This window comes from Natator depressus, chromosome 24, assembly GCF_965152275.1.
Source record: "Natator depressus isolate rNatDep1 chromosome 24, rNatDep2.hap1, whole genome shotgun sequence".
Taxonomy (NCBI): domain Eukaryota; kingdom Metazoa; phylum Chordata; order Testudines; family Cheloniidae; genus Natator; species Natator depressus.
The window spans coordinates 11,435,690-11,457,684 of NC_134257.1; the positions used below are offsets into that span (position 1 = coordinate 11,435,690).

At 48.6% G+C, this 21,995-nt stretch overlaps 1 protein-coding gene and 1 non-coding gene across 4 annotated transcripts in view; both read right to left on the reverse strand.

The window, feature by feature from the left end:
* CFAP45 (cilia and flagella associated protein 45) overlaps window positions 1-12,001 on the reverse strand; it is a 42,672-nt gene extending 30,671 nt beyond the window's left edge. Inside the window, exons 1-3 of one of the 3 annotated variants that reach the window (XM_074938937.1) lie at window positions 11,718-11,840; window positions 11,102-11,227; window positions 3,961-4,103 (exon numbers count right to left, since the gene is read on the reverse strand). In XM_074938937.1, the coding sequence (XP_074795038.1) occupies window positions 3,961-4,103; window positions 11,102-11,227; window positions 11,718-11,720 (272 nt within the window). In that variant the 5' untranslated portion in view covers window positions 11,721-11,840. Of the gene's footprint in view, window positions 1-3,960; window positions 4,104-11,101; window positions 11,228-11,717; window positions 11,842-11,983 lie in introns of those variants that run through there. The other 2 variants (XM_074938936.1, XM_074938935.1) reach the window with 2 other exon arrangements.
* LOC141977620 (U6 spliceosomal RNA) lies at window positions 7,159-7,268 on the reverse strand. The gene has a single exon (XR_012636248.1). It is a non-coding gene; the product is annotated as a U6 spliceosomal RNA (small nuclear RNA).
* Window positions 12,002-21,995: the final 9,994 nt, after the last annotated feature.

Here is a 21,995-nt window from a genome sequence, read left to right on the forward strand (position 1 = left end):
CTGCAATAAGGGTTACTGGATCCATGGAAGGACCATGAGGGATTTGGGTGTAAAGTCACTGGCACTGCCTTTGGCCCAGTGCCTATTTCATTATTTATACGAAGTGGAACACCTTCACCAGGAGATATGGAGAGTCCAGCTCCAGAACACCCCATAGCCCTGTGATTAGGGCACTCACCTGAGAGGTGAGAAACCCCTGTTCAAATCTGTTCTCCTCATCAGGCAAAGGGGGAAATTGAATCAGGGTCTCCCACACCCAGGTGGGTTCATAATCGCTACACTGAAGGGTATGGGGGAGTTCCTCCTTGTCCCCTCTCCCTGGCCAGTTTGTGTAGTTAGGCATTCTCAGAGCACACAGATCAGAGCAGGCCCTGCAGGCAGGATAGGTTTGAGGATCACATTAGGAAATAGGCAGACACCCAAACACCCATGGGAGCAGTGTCCATGCCCCGAGGCAAAAACTTAAGTGCCTTGGGGACTTTTACAATGAACATGTAGGTGTCTACAGGATTAGGCAGCAGCTGAGCAGGGATTTGGTGAACTGCCGTGGTACCCAAATCTGGACCTTTGTGTATATGGGCCAAAGTGCCTGGGCATAGTCTAGTGTGGGGAGTAGGCAATGGTGCTTCAGGAGAAGCACTATCAGGTTAGTGGGGAAGGAAGATCCCCAAACCCCAGTGAGAGCAGCATGATGCTATCACATGCTGGGCAAACTGACCTCACTCCAAGAGTGACGGTGTTTAGACATGTCCAGTGATACTGTGTAAGTGCAGAAAATCAAAGACTCCCCTTCATGCGACTCCAGTGCAAACATCGAAACCATCAAACACATCATAATGCAGAACTCCAAATACAGATTCAAAGGTGAACTGGGTGATATCCACAACGTCACAGAGCAGGCCTTGAAATGGCTTATCGACCTGCAAGTGCATCTACAGAATGTTGCTCTGCAGATGCCATACATGCACATGAGAGAGAGGGGCAGCACAAAGACAATCATGACTAAGCCCAAGCCCAAAGCCTATAGGCCAGCTTTCCTCCAGGGACTGGATTTGATCCATATGGAGTTTGGATAGAAGCACATGGTACCGAACAGCACAAGGTGCATCTGTAACAGCATGATGCCAACAGGTCATTTCCTGTGGACTCCCCATAAGTTTGACCGGAATCACAAAAACACTTCATGTGGAGCTATTTAGCCCCTGATAAAAGAAGTTCAAAACATTTCAGAGTCGGATTTGAATTTCCCAACTTTTTGTGAAAGCAGCTCAACTGTCATCCTGGTGCTTTCACCAGTTTCAGTGGGACATGATCATCTTCACTGCCTGTCCTCAACAGCAGGTCAGCACTGCTGTGCACTGTCAAACAGCTGTTGTCCTCCACTGTAGTAGTAGGATTTTGTGTTTGTATTTTGTATAATTTTAAATAAAAAATAATAATGTAGCATGCATTAAATGTATTGATGTATGATTCAATCATATTCTGACAGCCACCCTTTCTGAAAGCAGAAAGGAATGGCCTAGTGTGCCATTGGTAAAGATGCATTAGCCAAAATCTTGTGTCCGAAACTAATTTCAAGGCAGTGACAGACCTTTAGGATCACCACTTTGTTGTAGGTTTAGCATTTTAAAATAAGTAAAAAAATGCAATGATTGTTTTCTTTTGCTTTGCAATTTAATGTTCCTGTTCAATGCTTTGTGTAAATCAATCCTGTTTTGTGTGTGAATGAGGAATGTGTGTGTTAGAAAATAAGTGTAAAGATGTTCTAGGGAGGAATTAAGGATGGACATAAAGGTGCCAGGAGATTGCATCACGCCCCTATTGAGATATCAGAGGGGGGCAAATTAACGACTCTAAAAGATGTGGCAGGCACCCATCAATGGGGACAAAATAGCTGTAATCAAAACCAGCATGTCTCTCCCTGAAAGACTAATGAAAGAACAAAATAAAAAATAGAAAAAAAAATCTAAAAAACAAGCACTCATCAAATGGCAATTGATTACAGCATAATGGTGCAGAACTCATTGGTCCCAATTAAAAAAAAAAATCACTATGTAAACAGGGTGCTTTGCCATGAAACTTTGGGTTCGTCTGGCCAAAACTTCCCGGGAGCATCATGTCGCGACCGACAGAACCTGGCTCCTCTCTACCTGTGATCAACCTAGCTGTCCACTAGATTGATCTGGACTGGTAACTATAACATTGACTGGCAGGACAGTGTGTGTGTGTATTTGAATGCATATGCTAATTATTGTATATCCAATAAACACGGCGTATTGCCTTTTCCCCTGAAAAAGATTCCGTGTGCTTCTTATAAGCATAACACCACCCCAGTGATGTTTGCATTTCAGAAATGGATGATGTAATCCCTGTGCCTAGTTTGTATGGCAGTTTGTTGAGATTGCAAAGTGTATTGAGTCTCTAGGGACAGAAGATACCAGGAAAATATAAGGACACTCTCCTAACCAGGAAACAGAAAACACCTGTATGCTACACACATTGCTGACAAATGACCCTTAAAGGGTTAATATCTTTATAGAAGGCAGCGTAGTTTCCTGTAATGAGAACAGAATGAGGAAGCAGAAGCAACTGAATTCTAGTCCAGGTTCTGCAGCTGACTCACTGTGTGACCTAGGGGAAGCTGACTGTGCCCCCATTTTCCCAGTTGTAAAATGTGGATAATATGGGTCTAGTCCCTAGGGGAGTTCTAAGAAATAAATGACTCTGTGTATTACTCAGATACCATGGTGATGGGCGCGGTATAAGAACTCAAATAGAAGAGAATGTGTAAGGCACTTTGAAGATGTTCCGTGCTAAGTATTTAATAATTATTAGTAGTATTATTATATGTTGCCTTTCATCCACCCACATAAATAGTGATACCTGCTGAACGATTTCTTCAAAGAGGGCAGCAGCAGACAGGATTCCAGAAACACTTCAAAGAATGGTTAATAGTAATAATAATAATATCATTGCTGTACTCAGAACCTTTCATCCCACAGGATCCAAAACAGCCACCTTGTCAAATGAGACATTAACCTAAGGTGCCTCGGTGTTTGGTTGCCCAGTCTGAGACATCTTGGGCCTGATTTTCAGGCACTCCCATTGACTTCTGTTGGCGCTCTGGCTGCTCAGCATCTCTAGAAGTCAGCTCTCCGGTATCTCAAACTGGGTGCCCAAAAAACTGGAGTGCTCAGCATCAGTAGCCACCTTTGAAAACGTTAACTAGAGTGCCTTGGATCATTTCACCTACCACAAAAATGAACCCACCTCTGGAGTGAGATGTGATGGCTGTTTAACAATGCACAGTAACACTACACAACAGTTCAAGCCAGGAGGTGAAGAAGCCTGCATGAAGTTAAAACTGCAGGGAAAATTTAGGGAGGCAGAAAGTAAATGTCCTGGCCAAATACCAATTCAGACAATAGCCCTATTCTTGCAAAGTGCTGCAGGTTCTTTAATGAGTAATCATGGCCCTTCTTTTACATTTCAGTCCTGCTTAGAAAACATTCCTGGAGCAATCCACAGCCCTGTCTGCTGGGTGTTGACAATGCACTATTTTCTGTACTTAGGCTGCCTTTCACACATAGGGGGACATATGGAACAGTGTTTGACCAATCACTGCTTATGTCTTGAAGGTGCTCTGTGCTGCTCCTGCCCTGCATATACTATTGACTGAACAAGAGGGGCCTGTAATGTGGCCACTGAGGGAGGGAGCTTTATAGAGCAGGGTGCTAAAAGTGCTCTCTGACCGGCTCTCAGGAGGAGTCATTCCCCTCCACGGTGGGTAACTCACTTCACACCTCAGACCAGGCATTCCAGGGCATTGCCACTTGCTTCATCTACAGGAGACTACACAGTAAGGGCTAGCCTAGCACTGTAGCACTTTCATGGGACAGGCATGCAGCCCCATGGGGTCCCTAACACAACCTCAAAGCAGAGGCTCAGGTGCTGGCTTACACGAGATCACGGATGAGGTCCCTGGTGATGAGGCGGATGGTCTCAGGTTTGTGGCCCCAGCCACAGGCAGAGGGTGATTTCTGGACAGTCTGCACATCCCGTAGGATCACTAGGGGGCTGCCAGAGCATGATCGCTGCAGGTTCTGAAAGAAAGAAAGAAAGAAATGGACTCTTCTCAGGGTTGCTCGTTGCTCCCCACACAAAACACACCTTTGGAATCCTGATGTGTCTCTCCCCTGGCTCCTGTGCATGGCTGTACCATTGTGTGAGCACTAACCCCCAAGCACTAACTTACCACAGAACATTCATGACCCTTTCTGGCAAACATCCTGACAGACTACTGGGTCAGGGAACTGGAGCTGGAGCTTTTCACCTGGTTCTAATCCAGGCCAAACACCCAGCCCCTTTCTAGCCCCAGTAACCAGAACCTGAAGGATATTTTCTCCTAACAGCTGTTTAGGTGCCAGCATCAGCCCTAGTCCATGAACATTTGGCTGAACTGAGCTGACATTGTTCACAATCCACCTGCCTAATGCCCCAGAAATAGCCGTACTTACTCTGATTGGGGCCTGGCAGAAGCAAAAAGCTAAAAGCAGAAAGGAGTGATGATGAGGTTTGGATTCTGTAGGAGCCAAGCATCCAGCCCCTGTCATAGACACTGGATCCTGCAGAATAGATTAATTCAGCCCTAGAAATGAACCTTCCAAAGAATAGCTTTCCCTAAAGCTGGTCCTGCCCCCATTCATTTGAGCTGACATTGCCACCTAGTGAACAATCCAGCACACTCCAGGGGTGATTCAGCTAGACCAGCCTGAAGGCACTTGTGCTGTCTTCTAATACAAAAACATGCATCAGTGCAAGCGGTATGCTAATGCACCATGGAGGTAAAAAGTTCAAATGCACAAACCCAAGAAACTGAAAGATGATGGTCTCCAGAACAATGCTAACTGAGCCGTGCAGCACTCCTGGAGATCAGAGATGGACTGTGGTGCTGGGACAGACCCAGTGCAGAATGGTCCCGGGGTGGTGAATGCAGCATACTGAATAGTGCTGCGTCTGCAGTACCTCAAAGCTCTTTCCACACCTGGACTAATTAATCCCATGAGACAAAGCAAACCTTATTACACCCATTTTACAGATGGGGGAAACAGACCCAGAGTGGTCAGACTGGGTCCTGTGACACATGCCTAGAAATAGATGTGCAATGTGGTTAAGATAAATGCTGCTCTGGGGATTGTAACTTTGGATCATCCTGATTTGTCCATGTCAGAATTCTCAAGATTAATATAATCTACCTGTCAATATAGTGTCTAAGTGGCAAATGATGAAATAACAATGTTAGCACTGAATTACCTACCCTTTAACACAAAGAAAACAGTGTCATTTATTCCAGTCTGTGACTGAGTCAGCCAGTCCCACAGTTCCTCTTGATCCCACAGAACTCATTGGAGTGGCTGTGTTTACTCTGTGCTGTCACACATATCAAGGAACTCAATTAATGCTACAGTGATTACTACACTAATCTCCCTGCTGAAAAACAATATCTGCCTGGAGGCTTGTGCGATATCAGATCATAAACCTGTCTAGGGCTCTTCTGGCACTAGTCTGGCCTTTAATACAGCAAGTCCCAGACTTCAGGCCAATGCTCATTCCCCAGCTAAAGCTGGACTCCTCCTCCTTGTGGACCAGGGTGCCTCTTGAGAAGCCTGAAGTGTGAAAGGGCAGTTACTGTTCATTTAACCACATTTTCTACCTCTGCTTTCCTAACTCAGAAATGGCCAAAAGGGTTTTACTCGATCTTCTCTGAAAGAATCATCTTGGGAGTGAGGCAGAAATAGGAAGTGTTAGCCCAAAACAGCCATTTTGGATAAAAGAATGGAACACGTCCTTCACAAGTTGCTAGAGTGCAGCAATCAGCACTTACGGGACTGGGAGCCAGCAGCCGCTCCTGGCTTATACAGCTCTTCCCCTTGTGACTGAATAAAGATGTTTTCAATCTGTGTTGACTAAGCAGCTACTAAAGCCTTGCCTTCTCTGCTAGAAAGGAGTATATAGCACATGAGCTATCCCATGGGGAAAACCCAGTGAAGACAAGGCACTAGTTTCACTGGGAGGTAAGCCCCAGGAGTGGGTATACTGCTGACCTCACCTAGTTTACTTCATGGTAAAACTAAAGGCCCAGATCCACAGAGGGACTTAGGCATGGCAACACCAAGCTTTGCAACACCTAACTTTTAGACTTCTAGAAAATCACTGGAATAAACAATGTGATCCACAAAGTCTGAGTTAGGCACCTAGGCGCCGCTACAATGAACTGGTGCCTTACACTGTGACTCACAAAAACCAGCATGTTAGGCGGGGTACCACCTAAGCTTGCCGACAAGATGGGCATGTCCTAGCCCCCTGCCCCTCAGAGTTCAGCCCCTAAATCTGGGCTGCAAGGGAAGTGCCTCTCTCTGCTTGGGATCCAGAGCCGCGAACTCCTCTCGTGGAGTCAGATGGCTTAGGTGCCTCAGCTGTTTCTTATGAGAATGAGTAAGGGTCTCCCTAACTATGCACACAATGGCTAGGGTTGAGGGAGAAAGGCAACCACTCTTATAATCTTTAGCCCAGTGGTCAGGGTACTCACCCAGTATATGGGAGACCCTTGGTCAATTCCCCCCTCTGCCTGATGAGACAAAGCGATTTGAACAAGGATTCCCCACCTCTCAGGTGAATGTCCTAACCACCGGACTGTGGAATGACTGTTGCTCTGTGTCTGCCCCAATTAATAACAAGATAAAATTCAATAACGATAAGTGCAAAGTACTTCACTTGGGAAAGAAAAATAAATACAGAACTACAAAATGGGGAATAACTGGCTAGGAGGTGATACCACTGCTGAAAAGGATCTGTGGTTATTGTGGATCACAAATTGAATACGAGTCAGCAATGGGATGCAGTAGTGAAAAAGGCTAATGTCATCTATGGTGTATTGACAGCAGTGTCATATATAAGACATGGGAGGTGACTGCCCACTCTGCTCAGCACTGGTGAGGCCTCAGCTGGAGTAGTGTGTGCAGTCCTGGGTGCCACACACTAGGAAAGATGTGGACAAATTGGAGAGTCCGAGGAGAGCAACAAAAATGATAAAAAGATTTAGAAAATCTGACCTATGAGTAAGGTTAAAAAAACTGGGCATGTTTAGACTTGAGAAAAGACAACTGAGAATGCTTCACGACTGTGCACGTCATCCTTGTACAGGGGCCATGCTAATCTTCTCTGTATTGTTCCAATTTTCGTATATGTGCTGCCGAAGCGAGGGGAACCTGATAACATACTTGAAGACTGTTAAGTGCTGTTATAAAGAGACTGGTAATCGATTGTTCTCCATGTCAACTGAAGATAGGACAAGAAGTAATGGGTTAATCTGTGGCAAGGGAAATTTAGGTTAAATATTGGGAAAAACATTCTAACTATAAGGAGAGTTATGACTGGAAAAGGCTTCCGAGGAAGGTTGTGGAATCCTCGACATTGGAGGTTTTTAAGAACAGATTGGAGAAATACCTGTCAGGGATGGTCTAGGCTTACTTGGTTCTGCCTCAGCAATGGGGACTGGACTTGATGACTTCTCAAGGCCCCTTCCAGCCCTGTGCTCCTATGAGTCTATGAATATTTAATTATTGAGAATATTCAATTACTTCATTATAGTAGAACTATTTCAACAGGAGAGATGGAGGAACCCACATCAGAATATCCCATAGTTCAATGGCTAAGACACTTGAGAGGGGAAATCCCTCCTCCTCATATCTCCCACCAGGCTATAAAGCCATTCCCTCTCTCTGCCCCAATGACTATTTCATCCAAAATGGAATGGCTTTAACAGGAGAGATTGAGGAATACCCACATCAGACTATTACATAGCCCAGTGGTTAAGACAGTCTCCTGAGAGACCTGAGACTGGCCCCTCTCCAGCCCCGTTTCAAATCCTTTCTCCACATCAGACAAAGTGGGGAATTGAACTTGGGTCTCCTACATCCTAGATGAGTGCTCCAATTAGTGGGCTAAAAGTTACAAGGGAGGAGGCAGCAGCAGCACCACCACCTTTTAGAAACCTAAACCACGTGACTCCAGGAGACAGATTCCCATCTGTGCATTGCTAAACAGAGTTAGGTACTTCCTTGCTGTCTGGACTTCCATGAGAGGGGTGGGGCTTAGGACACACCCTTCTTGTCAGCATATCCCACTGGCTAGCTTAGGTGGCTCCTCGCCTAGCATGTTGGGAGCCTGTGGGCCTAATTCAGGCTTTGTGGATACCATTGTTCTTCCAGTGTTTCTAGGCACCTAACAATTAGGTATTGCAACACCTAAGTACCTTTGGGAATCTGGGTCTAGATGCCAAAGTCTGGGGTTGTGGATCTGGGCCAAGGTGCCTTGTCTTCATGGTGTTTTTACTTTGGGATAACTCACATGAATTAGTTACCCTGAGCTTTAAAAAAAACAAAAACAAAAAACACCCCACACCTTTTTTTAATCAGTGAAAACAAGCAAGAAAGCCCAGAGCCATAACGAGACTTACATGTTGCAATGCCTACATTTTAGGCATCCAGGAAATCACTGGAACAATCCATGGGACCTACAAAGTCCGAGTAAGGTGCTGGGATTCCCTATACAGTAACTCCTCACTTAAAGTCGTCCCGGTTAACGTTGTTTCATTGTTACTTGCTGATCAATTAGGGAACTTGCTCGTTTAAAGTTGTGCAATGCTACTTTATAATGTCTTTTGCAGCCGCCTGCTTTGTCCACTGCTTGCAGGAAGAGCAGCCCATTGCAGCTAGCTGGTGGGGGCTTGGAACCAGGGTGGACCAGCAGCCCCCCCATCAGATCCCTGCTCCCCTAAGTTCCCTGTGCAGCAGCCGCCCAGCAGGCTATCAATTGCAGCAGTTCAGCTGTCCCTCCCCCCACTGCCATGTGCTGCTCCTGCCCTCTGCCTTGGAGCTGCTCTCCAGAGCCTCCTGCTTTCGGGGGGAGAGGAGGGCTAATGTCAGGGTGTCCACCTGCACCCCGCTTACCCCATCTCCATAGAGTGGGGGGGACACACGACAGGGCTCAGGACGGAGGGATCTTCCTGGCAGCAGCTGCTGCGGTCTCAGCTTGCTGATTAACTTAACAAGGTAATGTACTTAAGAGTGGTGTCAGGTACTTAAAGGGGAAATGCACATCTCTCTCTTTCACACAAAGGGTGTGTGTCTCTGTCTGCCATGCTGTCTCCCCTTCCTCCATTCGTGCTGCTTTGTAGAGCGTGAGGCTACATTAACAACTAGTTAACCCTTGAGGGCTCAGCCAATTGCTAGTTCATCATTTAGCAGTAAGGCATTCCCTGGGAAATATCCCACCCTCTGACTCCACCGCCTCAACCAAGCTTCATAATCATCATCACTGTGTACAGTATTAAATGGTTTGTTTAAAACATAGAGAGAGAGAGAGTGTGTGTGTGTGTTCGTTCTTTTGTCTGGCAAAAAAAAATTTCCCTGGAACCTAACCCCCGCTATTTACATTAATTCTTATGGGGAAATTGGATTCGCTTAACATCGTTTCACTTAAAGTTGCATTTTTCAGGAACATAACTACAACGTTAGGTGAGGAGTTACTGTACCACAAATGGGGAGAGACAGAGGCCTGAGAATGCGAGCCACAAAAGCAAACATGTTAGGCAGGGAATCTCCTAAACTAATCAATGGCTGATATCAGTGAGAGGGGTGTGTCCTAAGCCCCGCCTCTTTCAGGGTTAGGTGCCTAAAAGCCCTGGCTGCAGGGAAGCATGTGACCCAGAGTTGCACACCCCTCTCCTGGAGTCAAGTGGCTTAGGCACCTGAACTATTTCCTGTGAATTAGGCACCCACCTAACTCCATATAAAATAAAGCATGGTAGTGTTATAACACTTATCACAGTGGTTAGCACACTCACCCAAGCAGTCAGAGATTCAGGTTCAGTTCCTCCCTCTGTCTGATGGGGGACAGGGAGCGGGGAAGTATTGGAGCAGGGGTCTTCTACCTCTCAGGAAAGTGCCCAACCACGGGGCTATGTGATAGTCTGATTTGGAGATTTCTCAGTCTCACTTGTTGAAGCCATTCCACTTTGGATTAACTAATTAAATAATCATTAGGACAGAGAGAAACTGAATGAGAATGACTCTATAGCCTAGTGGCTAGGACACCCACCAGGAAGGTGGGAAATCCAGGATCCCGACCCCCTACTCCAGTGACTCTTCAATCATTGTTGTGGATACAGACTAACACGGCTACCCCAGGCATACTTCCATCATTTATCGTAAGTGGAACAGCTTCAACAAAAGAGAGGGGAATTAAACGTATATCTCCCATATCCCAGATGAGCATTCTAACCACTGTGCTAAAACTTGTAAGATCATCACTACTACCTCCCCCGCCTCCTGGATTTTGAATGGCGCCTGATGTGGTGGGCATGCTCTAAGCACATTTACTGGATCAGGCAAGGTAGGTGGAGGAGCAACTATCTGCCCCTGGTCTTTGGTTTGCAATGGGTCTCAGGCATCGAGACACCTAGAATGAGGCAGCAGCATGTGTGCCCAGAGGCATCTAGGAAATCTTTACAGTGAAAACAGGTGTCAAGGGAGTTTAGATGCCTACAGGGCTAGACACTAGCTGAGCAGGTTTTTTGTAGATCATTGGTGGTACCCAAAATTGGGGCACAAGCCCCTAAATCCCTTTGCGACTCTGGGCCTAAGAGATTAGAATACAGTTGGATTTAATTAGGAACAACTGATTCTTTCAAAGCCTGATTGCAGTGGGGCCATGAGTGTAAGCTATGGGCCACCTGTGGGCTGACTACCCCTGCCTATAGTGACAGCATAGGCTATAAAAGCCTCTTTCTAAGAGCTCTCAAACAGTCCCTTTCCTGAGCCTCATCAATAAAGGAGCTGGAAAGGTGCTTTAGTGGAGCTCCTTTATATCCAAGGAAAGAAGGGAGTAAACAGGGGTATATTCGTTTTCGCTTCTTTCTAGGGTGTTTATACTTGATGGTTGTGCTTTGGAAATATTGTTTGCATTGTTCAGCTGGTGTCTCCACACCAGCACAGGCCGAAAGGGTGGGACAATTGCCCACACAAGCCCTTTTCCTTACCTTGGCAATTCCAAACAGGCTCTCGTCCACCTCTGAGTTCACGGCCTTGGTTCTGTAGCGAGTGCGGGTCCTGGATCTGTTGGATGCACTGGATGAAGCGCTCATTGAGCCAGACACGCTGGCCGGCTGGGGAGCAGGGAGAGAACCCAAGCCCTTGTTAGTCACAGCCGCTCCCAGCACGGGGCCAACACAAGCCTAGAAGCCAGAGGGTTCAGCCTGGGCTGCGGACGTGCCCTTGCCCTCGGGGCGGGCCTGGAACAAGGGGGTCGCCCAACATCCACGCACCGCCCAGGCCGGGCACTTCCGAGGGAGCGGCGGGGCTGGGGGGCCTGGCCCGCGGGCAGGGGAGGGGGACACCCCCAGCGGGCGCAGGGAGCGGAGCGGAGCCTGCTGGCGGGGGCCTGGGCTGAAGGCTCCGCCTGGGAGAGCCCCGGGAGTCGGCTGGGCTCGGGCTGCGGGCCAAGCCCGCCGCCGGGAAAAAGGCGGGACGAGCCCCGAGGCCCGGGGCGCGGCCCGTCGTTAGGGGTCAGTGGAAAGGTCCCAGCGCGCTGTGGGAGCAGCCGGCCGGGATGGCGGGACCCGCGGGGCAGGGCGAGGAGCCGGGCCGGGCTCTCACCATCTTCGCTGGGGCCGCCGCGGCCGCCCCTCTCCCGGCTCGGCGCCGGCCCCCGCCCCCGGTGTTGACTGGTCGCCTTGGCAACCGCGGAGCCCACGGCCTCTCCTAGGCAACCGGAGTCACGGGGTGGAACGCTGCGGGTCAGCCGGAGGTGATCCACCCAGCCCCAGCCCCACCCCCTTCCCCTCCCTGCTGTCCTGGCTGAAGGGAGGCCGCTTCCGCGGCAGTCCACGGGGGGTGGGCTTGTCCTTCAGAGAGAGCGGTACCATGGAGGCGTCGGAGGAGCTGACGCTAGAACGGCCCGCTTGGGGGCGCGCTGGGCAGCGGGAGCGCGCGCGAGGAGGGTGAGTCCAGCCCAGCCTGGGCACGGCACGCGGGGCGGGGCCGGCCTGGCCTGGGCCCGCCGCTGCCCTGAGCCCCAGGTTGGCAGGGGGCTGAGAGCCATTGAACCAAACTGTAAACCCCGGCTATGATGGAAACCGCTTCAAGCTGGGGTGTGGCAGCATCCCCAGCACCCCTAGTTCCAGCACCTCTGGCCCGGGGCCGGCCTGAGCCCTGCCTAGCGGGGCCCTGCCTCGGTGCTCGCTGCAGCCTTCGGCCCCAGTGCCAGCGGCACTGGGCGTGTCCGTTGGCTCGGCTCCTCGCCTCAGGGCAGAGCAGATGGTGGCTGCCCCGGCTGTGGCCCTACACGGTTTGCGGTGCTCCGGCTGGCCCATGGGTGCTGGGCCAGTCCCTCTTTGTGCCTCGCTGTTGCCCCAGGAGCTTCACAGCAGGGTAACCTCCCTCCTGTTGCCTTGAGACCTTTGAATTCCTCCCGCAGCTTTTCCCTGGCTCTGTCCAAGCACTTACGCACCCTCCTGGAGTGATCGCTTGTTTCTCTCGCCCAGAGAGCGTTCATCGGCCTTCCTTGGGTCTAGTTATTCCAAAAGATCTTTGCTTAAACCACCCTGACCAGTTAGTAACCTGAACCAAAGCACCTGGCTTTTCCTAACCAAGACTTGAAGTATTTTGTTATCCTCAACTCTAGGGTGCAATTCAGAAAAGCTGCTTCCTCTTTTTTCCTTAATCCGAATCTGATTTTTTTCCTTTCCTCTTTTCCATTTTTCTGTAGGAGACTTTTGAATTCCTGTTCATTCCTGGGTATTTCTACATCAGTCTTTCCATTTTTAAAGCGTTTTAGCAGCTTTGTCCACCATTTCGTTCTCTGTTATCCCAGTATGCGCTGGGATCCAAGCTAATGCTACGTGTATCCGTCTCTGTACTAATGCTGTTATTAGGAATATAATTTCTTTGATTAATCACTTCTACATACTGAGACACCTTTTTTATCACCCTAAAGCCTGAGATTGAGTCCAAAAAAATGAGTACCACTACTGGATGTACAGCCCAATTTCAGTTTAGTGCTAGGATTTACTGCTAGTAGTTTGGCTCTCAAGACAGCTTTATAATCAAATATTCTTTTAGATGTACTAATTCCAAATTTTTGCATAAAATATGCTATTCCGACTCCTCCTGTTTTCTTTTTTGGACCTATCTGTATATTTTTGGTAAAACCCGCACCAATTTTCATATATATATATATATATATATATATATATATATATATATATATATATATATATGGTTCACTTCATTTTTAATACCCACTGTCTCTTTTTTACTCTTAAGTTTATAAAAATAAATCTAAATCCATATTTGGACATGCGACTTTCCATCCATTTAGTTTTTCCCTGTGTTTCTGCATCCACACTTTTAACTTGTGGAGTTCTAACATTGTAACATAGAATCATAGAAGATTAGGGTTGGACGAGACCTCAGGAGGTCAAAAAATAAGGTTGGCTGTACTGGGTCAGACCAGTTGTCCATCTAACCCTGTATCCTGTCTACTGGCAGTGGCTGATGCTAGATGCTTCGGAGGGAGTGAACAGATCAGGGCAATTATAAAGTGAACCCATCCCCTGTTGTCCTGTCCCAGCTTCTGGCAGTCAGAGGTTTAGGACACCAGAGCAGAGGGTTGCATCCCTGACCATCTTGGCTAATAGCCATTGGTGGGTCTATCCTCCGTGAACTTCTCTAACTTTTTTTTTTTAACCCAGTTATACTTTTAGCCTTCACAACATTCCCTAGCTGCCAATGAGTTCCACAGGGTGACTGCGTTTTGTGAAGAAGTACTTCCTTATGCTTTTTTTAAACCATTTCATTTGGTGATGCCTGGTTCTTGTGTTATGTGAAGGGGTAGTTCCTTATTCACTTTCTTCACACCATTCAAGTCATCTCTTTTCTAAACTGAACACTCTGTCTTTTTAAACTCTCCTCCTGTGGAAGCTGTTCCATACCCCTAATCATTTTTGTTGCCCTTCTCTGTATTTTTCCAGTTCTAATATATTTTTTTGGAAATGGGGCAACCAGAACTGCATGCAGTACTCAAGGTGTGAGAGTACCAAGGATTTATATAGTGGCATTATTATATTTACTGTCTTATTATTTATCCCTTTCCTAATGGTTGTTGACATTGTTAGCTTTTTTGATTTCCACTGTACACTGAGCAGGTGTTTTCAGAGAACTGTCCACAATGACTCCAAGATCTCTTTCTTGAGTGGTAACAACTAATTTAAACCCCATTATTTTGTATGTATAGTTTGGATTATGTTTTCCAATGTGCATTGCTTTGCACTTGTCAACACTGAGTGTCATCTGCATGTTGTTGCCCAGTCACCCCGTTTTGTGAGATCCCATTGTAACTGTTTGCAATCAGTTTTGGGCTTAACTATCTTGAATTATTTTGTATCATCTGCAAATTTTGCCACCTCACTGTTTACCCCTCTTCTGAATCATTTATGAATATGTTGAACACCACTGGCCCCAGTACAGATCCTTGTGGGGGCCCCATTATTTAATTTTCTCCACTGTGAAAACCACCATTTACTCCTACCCTTTGTTTCCTGTCTTTTAAGCAGTTACTGATCAATGAGAGGACCTTCCCTCTTATCCCATGACTGCTTACTTTGTTTAAGAGCCTTTAGGGAGTGATCTTATCAAAGGCTTTATGAAAGTCCAAGTACACTATATCCACTGCGTCACCCTTGTTCACATGCTTTCTGACACTCTCAAAGAATTCTAATAGATTAATGAGGTGTGATTTCCCGTTACAAAAGCCATATTGGCTCTTCCTCAACATACTGTGGTGATCTGTGCATCTGATAATTTTGTACTTTACTATAGTTTCAGCCAATCTGCCTGGTACTGAAGTTAGGCGTACAGGCTTGTAATTGCCTGGATCTCCTCTGGAGCCTTTTCTAATACTTGGCGTTGCATTAGTTATCCTCCAATCATCTGGTACAGAGGCTGATTTAAGTGATAGGTTACATGGTAGTTCTGCAATTTCATATTTGAGTTCCTTCAGAACTCTTGGGTGAATATCATCTTGTTCTGGTGACTTATTAACTTGTAGCTTCTCTGCAACAGCCTTGTCTTCCTTTGAGTGCTCCTTTAGCACCTCCTACATCCTGTGGCACCACTGATTGTTTGGCAGGCTTCCTACTTCTGATGTACTTTTTATTTATTTATTTATTTATTTATTTATTTATGCTGTCAGTCTTTGTTTTTTGCTAGTGTGCTATAGTTTGCCTGTCAAGTTCCCCACAATCCTGATATATTTGTTTGATACTATCATTGCAATTTCCATTAACTCTGGCCCCAAAAGTTAGGTCTGGTAGTTTCATTCCTAGTGTAACTAGCATTTCACTAGAAGCTATCCGTAGTTCGCATATAGGTGCTATAATAGATGTGCTACATGCAATTAGCTTGAATTAAAGCTAATTTTTTAAGTTCTGATTTTGATGCTGACCCAAAATCTTGGCAGCCATAGTCAGTAACGGCTCAGATTAAGGCTCTATATACCCTCAGCAGTGTTTACTTATCTGCCCTCTGGTTAGTCCCAGGAAGACTCTTATGTAGGTTAATCTTTCCTGTATATTTATCTTTAACATCAGCTATGTGATCATTCCAAAGTAATTTAGTATCAAATATTACCCCCATATGAATTTAAACCTTTTAACAATATTTGTTCTCCATACAGGTGCAGTTCACATTCCTTTATAACTTACCTTTCTTGTAAAGATCAGTCCTTTGCTTTTAGCAATGGAGAACTTAAAACCCCAGGCATTTCCCCACTCAGAGGTCTGTTGTAACACTTTCTCTTTTCTGCCATGCCAACAGTCCTGTTTCTAACCCACAGAGCACAATCATCTGTAAACAGAATGACACCTACCCCAGTACTTATTCATTTTGGGAGATCATTTATCATAATAAATATCGGGTGGATAACACTTCCCTGTGGTGTACCATTTTTCAATATTGTGTACATTAGATATAACTTTCCCAACTCTGACCTGCATGGTCCTTTTACTCAAAAAGTGTCTAATCCACCCAGACCTGAAGAAGAGCTGTGTGTAGCTCAAAAGCTTGCCTCTTTCACCAACAGAAGTTGGTCCAATAAATTATATTACCTCACCCACCTTGTCTCTCTAATCTACCCATACATTCTTCCCTGTATCTCTAGGCCACCTATTTTGTACAACAGCATGTCACACGCCTTTTCAATATCTAGAAAGACCACTCTCTTAAAACCTTTCTCCCTCATACTTAATTAAACACTGGGATCAATGGTACATCTTCCTCTCCTGCAACCACTCTGCACCTTGTCTATTATGCCATTGTTTTCCAAACAGGCAACTGATCTTTCATTCACCATTCTCTCTCTGTAATTTTACCCAGACAGGATGTGCGGGTAATTGGTCTATAGGCATCCACTTTCATGGCTACTTTGCCTGGTTTTCACATTGGAATTACTGCTGCGTGTTTCCACCCTACCGGTATTGCTCCTTTTTTCCATATGGCGTTATAGAATTCCAAGACAACTCTCAAACTGCTTTTAGGGAGAGATATAAACATTGTTGCATGTATTATCTTTAACTGGGGATGTAGTCTTGTGACTATCAGTAGCTTTCTCAAGTTCCTGCGTACAAAACCATTGATTCAGTATAATACTTTGTGTTTACTACCCAAAGGGTTTCTTCTCCAGCCCTGGCAGGAAACGGCCTCTGAGCAGCTTTGGTTACCAAGATGCCTGGCTGCTCCCTGAGAGCGCCGTAGGCTGCATGCAACGCTGCCTCCTGCAGGACAGATTTGAAAATGTGTGTACATATGAGAAGAGAGGCTAGAATGGGTGGCTCCTACAGGAGATTCCCCTTCACCTCAGTGGTTGAGAAGAGGGTTGTGGCTTCTCTCCCACACCAACCATTCCCTGTATAGAAAGCTACAGCAAGCATTGAAGGGTGGCAAACACAGGTTAATGGGAGAGCAGCAATACTAGGTTAACAAGGGTGCCGTGGTGCTGAGCCCACCCTCAGGAAGGGGCCTGTAATCCCTCCCCTGACTACTGGCAGCTCTCCCTGGGGCTGGGAGGTAAGAGGGGAAGGTTGGGTCACATATGTGGTGAGGGCAGCAGGGGAGAGGCTGCGGGGGGGGGGGCAGGGGATGTCTGTCTGTCACTCAGCTGAAGATGGAGCAGGTCAGTGCCTCACACTGACTGAAGGGCTCAGGGGAGCACAGCGGCTCTGCCACACCAGGCCCGGGGAGGCAGCAAGCAATAGGTGGTGCGGTTTGTCTGGCCCTCTCTCCTCCTGGTAGCTCAGCAGGCCCAAGTCAGGGTTTTCTGGCTGCCATGCAGACGGCTGGGCTCCCCTGTGTCGCCTGTGTGCCGATCGCATGGCCCCCGCCCAGCCTGGGGCAGCGCTGGCAGGAGGGTGCTGAGCACTTGGGAGTGCATCCACCCTCAGTGCATCCACCCTGGCCCTGCCGTTATATGAATGCAGAGGCCAAACCAGGCGGTGCGGGAGCACAGGGGTCCCAGACCGTGCTGGTCAGGGGGTGGTACTTGGTGCATAGAAACATAGTGGGTGCTCAGCATCCACCAGCTACCTGCCAATCAGCTGTTTGACGGACCCCACCCTCCTGCCATGGAGCATCCCTGGGAAAAGCTGAAAGTCTCCGCCTGTGGCCTGGTGGATGCGCACTCCAACTTGTGAGTGCTCGTTGCACGAGGTAACCCCGTGGGGAGGGATGTGGATCAGGTCTGGTCTGATCTGGAGGGTTGGCACGGTCTTGGGGGCATAGTTGGTCCTGATCCTAGTCTCTCTGTCTGACTAGCAAGACCAGTATGAATAATGATGCTGTAAATAAAATGTGTTAAAGTTTTCATACATTTTATTTTTAAAACGTTTTAAAGAGTTGGAAATCTGCCCCAATTTCATACAAAAATGTGATTCAAGCCCTGGTGGTTCAGATGAGAAATGTGAAGGTTCCCTTTTAGTGAGAGCAGCACTTAGCTGGTGTTTTCGCTGCTTTGGCTTTTGTTACCCACTGTCTTTTATTTTGTATTTTTTTCTTTTATAATGGATTTGATGTACACTTGTGTGCGTGCCTTTTGCTCTAGGAGTGGGGTTCTCAAACTTCATTGCACTGCGACCCCCTTCTGACAACAAAAATTACTGCAGGACCCCGGGAAGGGGGAGTGAAGCCTTAGCACCATCACCCTGGATAGCAGGGCTGAAGCCCGAGCCCCACCGCCCTGTGGGGTAGGGGCAAAGCTTGAGGGTGTCAGCCCTGGGCAGGGGGCTCTAAGCTGAGCCCCACCGCCCAGGGCTGAATCCTTCTGGTTTCAGCTTCCACCCTGGGTGGTGGGGCTTGGACTCTGGCTTCAGCCCTGGGCCTCAGCAAGTCTAACGCCAGCCCTGGCAATCCCATTAAAACGGGGTTATGACCCACAGTTTGAGAACTGCTGCTCTAGGGCTACCGTGGCTGGAGCCCTCGTGGCAGCCACCTCCATCTGCAACTTAAACTCGTAAATAAAGCCTGTGTTGCTGTGTGAAGACAACGCCTACGTCGCTCTGCTGTCTCACACAATCGTTCCCCGGGGGGCCCACAAAGAGTTGATCTGGCCCCTGGAGAGCAGGCACTCCAAGCGTGCTTAATCCCCAAATCCTTGCACCTACACCTGGGGGCTTTTAGCCCAAGTGCCTCAGCTGATCTTACCCATGCAGGTGGTATCACAGTTGGGTCTCGCTGGCATATTGGCGGAGAGGGAGATGGGTATGAGGGAGCCAGCACCTGGACCCTAAAGGGCTTCAGGAATCCAAACAAATACCTAGAAAGGAGGGGGTGGCACAGTAGGCTTTGGGTCCTGGAGGGTTGATTGCCTAAGGAGAGAGGATGGGCTTGTGATTAAGTTCCTTGTCTAGGTTCAAATCACACACACCCCACACCTCCCCTTCAAGGAGAAGAATATGGGGCACTCAAGCTGCACGCTCTCTGTCCTGCCAGGCCTGCAGAGATGTCAGCACTACCTGTGCTAGGTTACAGAGAGCTTAGCAGCACCGCCACTCAGACCCACCTTGTGGAGAGCTCCCCACAATTTCCATACTTATGGCATACATCAGCAGCAGGAAGCCTGCCTTTTCTCTCAGGGGGAGGGAAGTGGCCAAAGGTAAGAGAGGAAGGAGCCTAGATCATGTGTTCCCAGTGTGAACAGGGCCTGCCTGGAACAGCCTTCACTCTCCTTGCATGAAACAGCTGTGCTGGGGCCTTGCTGCTGCTAACTTCTGTTCTGATTGCAACATCCCAGCCCCCTAACTGAGCTGTTCTGGTCTGTGATAGGGTCTGGCTGATAGAGCTGGGCTACGGCTATCATGAAGGGGTGTCCAGCTGCTGGGCTGGAAATCCACATTCTCCAGCACGCAGCCCAAGCTCCACTCCTAGCTCAGCTGCTTAATTAACAAAAAGAAGGTTCTGGGGTGACTTGGTTACAATCTGTAAGAACCTACATGGGGACAAATATTTGACACTGGGCTTCAGTCTAGCCAAGAAAGGTCTAACACAACCCAATGGCTGGAAATTGAAGCTAGACAAATTCAGACTGGAACTAAGATGTACATTTTTAACTGAGACTAATTTAACCATTGGAACAACTTACCAAGGGTCATGGTGGATTCTCCATCACTGACAAACTTTTCAATCACGATTGGATGTTCTTCTAAAAGCTCTGCTCTGGAAATTATTCTGGGGAACTTCTATGGCCTGTGGTATCCAGGAGGCCACAATGGTCCCTTCTGGCCTTAGGATCTATGAAAAGTGCAGAGGCTAGGGCAGGGGTGGGCAAACTACAGCCCCCCAGCCTTTTTAATTCGGCCCTCAAGCTCTCGCTGGGGAGCAGGGTTTGGGGCTTGCCCTGCTCTAGCCGGGGAGCAGGGTCAAGGGCTGCTCCACACTGCTCCCAGAAGCAGCAGCATGGCCCCCCTCCGGCTCATGTGCGTAGGGGCAGCCAGGGGACTCCGCTCTGCATGCTGACCCCACCCCAAGTGCCGCCCCTGCAGCTCCCATTGTCCAGGAACCGCGGCCAATGGGAGCTGCAGGTACGATGACTCTGGACGGGGCAGCGCGTAGAGCTGCTTGGCCGCGCCTCCACATAGGAGCCGGAGAAGGGATATGCCGCTGCTTCCGGGAGCCGCTTGAGGTAAGCACCGCCCAGAGCCTGCACCCTGAGCCTCCCTCCATGCCTCAACCTCCTGCCCCAGTCCTGATCCCCCTCCTGCCCTCCAACCCCCTCGCTCCCAGCCCAGAGCACCCTCCTGCACCCCAAACTCTTCATCCCCAGAGCCTGCACCCTCAGCTGGAGCCCTTACCGCCCCCCCACATCCTATCCCCCAGCCTGGAGCCCCCTCCTGCACCCTGAACTCCTCATTTCTGGCCCCACCCCGGAGACCGCACCGCCAGCCAGAGCCCTCATCTCCTCCCACACTCCAACCCCAATTTTGTGAGCGTTCATGGCCCGCCATACAATTTATATTCCCAGATGTGGCTCTCAGGCCAAAAAGTTTGCCCACCTGTGGGCTAGGGAATTCAGTTCCTGGGTGATGCCTCATAAATGTCCATAGTAGAGATTACCTGGCTCCTGGGGGAATGGGGTGCAATGCTCTGGGTTTGGGCAGGGCCATGGCATTTGGTTCTGGAGAGTCTTATGAAGTTCACACCCTAGAAGCAGGTTGAAAACAACATGGAGTTTTTGTTCGAAGGGGAAGTGGAGGATCTTCCCAAACAGTTGGATCATATAGTCCTGACTGACCCAGACAGACAGCTGCCTGGTTTCTCTTTAACTCCTTGGCTCTTGCATGGCGTTAGCTGGTGTCTGCCTCCTTGAATGTATCACAGGCATGAGGGGCAGGTACATAGCAATGGGTGACTTGGGGCCTATGCCAAAGACCCTGGCTTCTGTGCTCTGGCTCCTGCAGCTCTGGCTCCGGGCTCCAGAGCCCCTGTGCTGATGGCCAGCTCTCAGGAGGGAACAGGTGCACAGTTAACCCTTCAAATGCTGGGAATAAACAGGCTGAGCTCTCCCCAAAAGAGGCTGACTCCATCCCATCTCCTTCACCTTCTTGCAAAGTGCCCCAGCATGAGACTCCCCTCCCCTGTCAGCAAGTTTGTCCAGCAGCAGGGCAGTCAGGCATGTTCACCCCAGAGTAAGGGGGTATTCCTTGTGTCCCCTGGTCTGTAAGGCCATGGAGGGGCGCCATGGAGGGGCACCCTGACCCCATCAAGCTGCCGTTCCACAGCATCTCAGCCACTTTTCCGCTGAGCTGGCTTCCTCCTGTGAACGTGCCAAGGAGATGGGTGGCCTAATGAGGCCAGTCAGGTCAGTGACTGGGGCCAGCACAAGATGCTGCTAAAGAAGCCAAAGAAATGTCAGCCCAAGCCAGGAAAATTCCCTGCCAATCCTTGTCCTGGTTCAGCAGGGTTTGTGACTTCCCCCACCCCCATTGTAGCTAAAAGCCCGAATGTCTAAAACCAGCAAGAGCAGCACCCCTCAAACGGCACCTCAGCAGCAGCCCCCCCTGAAGCACCACCTGTGCAGAGCTAGCGCCCCCTCTGGCCTGTGCAGTGGTGCCGTGCTGAGGGGGAATGGTTACGCTGCAGTAAAACAATCTGCAGCACCAAGTCTCACAGCCCTGGGCTGCAGGGCTAAAAATAGCAGTGTAGCTATTGGGTGGACTCCTGGGCTCTGAGACCCTCCCCCACTGTGAGTCCCAGAGCCCCCAGGCCAAACATCTTCACTGCAATTTTATAGCCCTGCAGGCCTGAGTCAGCTGACCTGGGCCAGCTGAAGCCTTGCAGTGGGCCTTTTATTGCAATGTGGAGGGAGCCAGGGGGATTGCAAGGTAATGC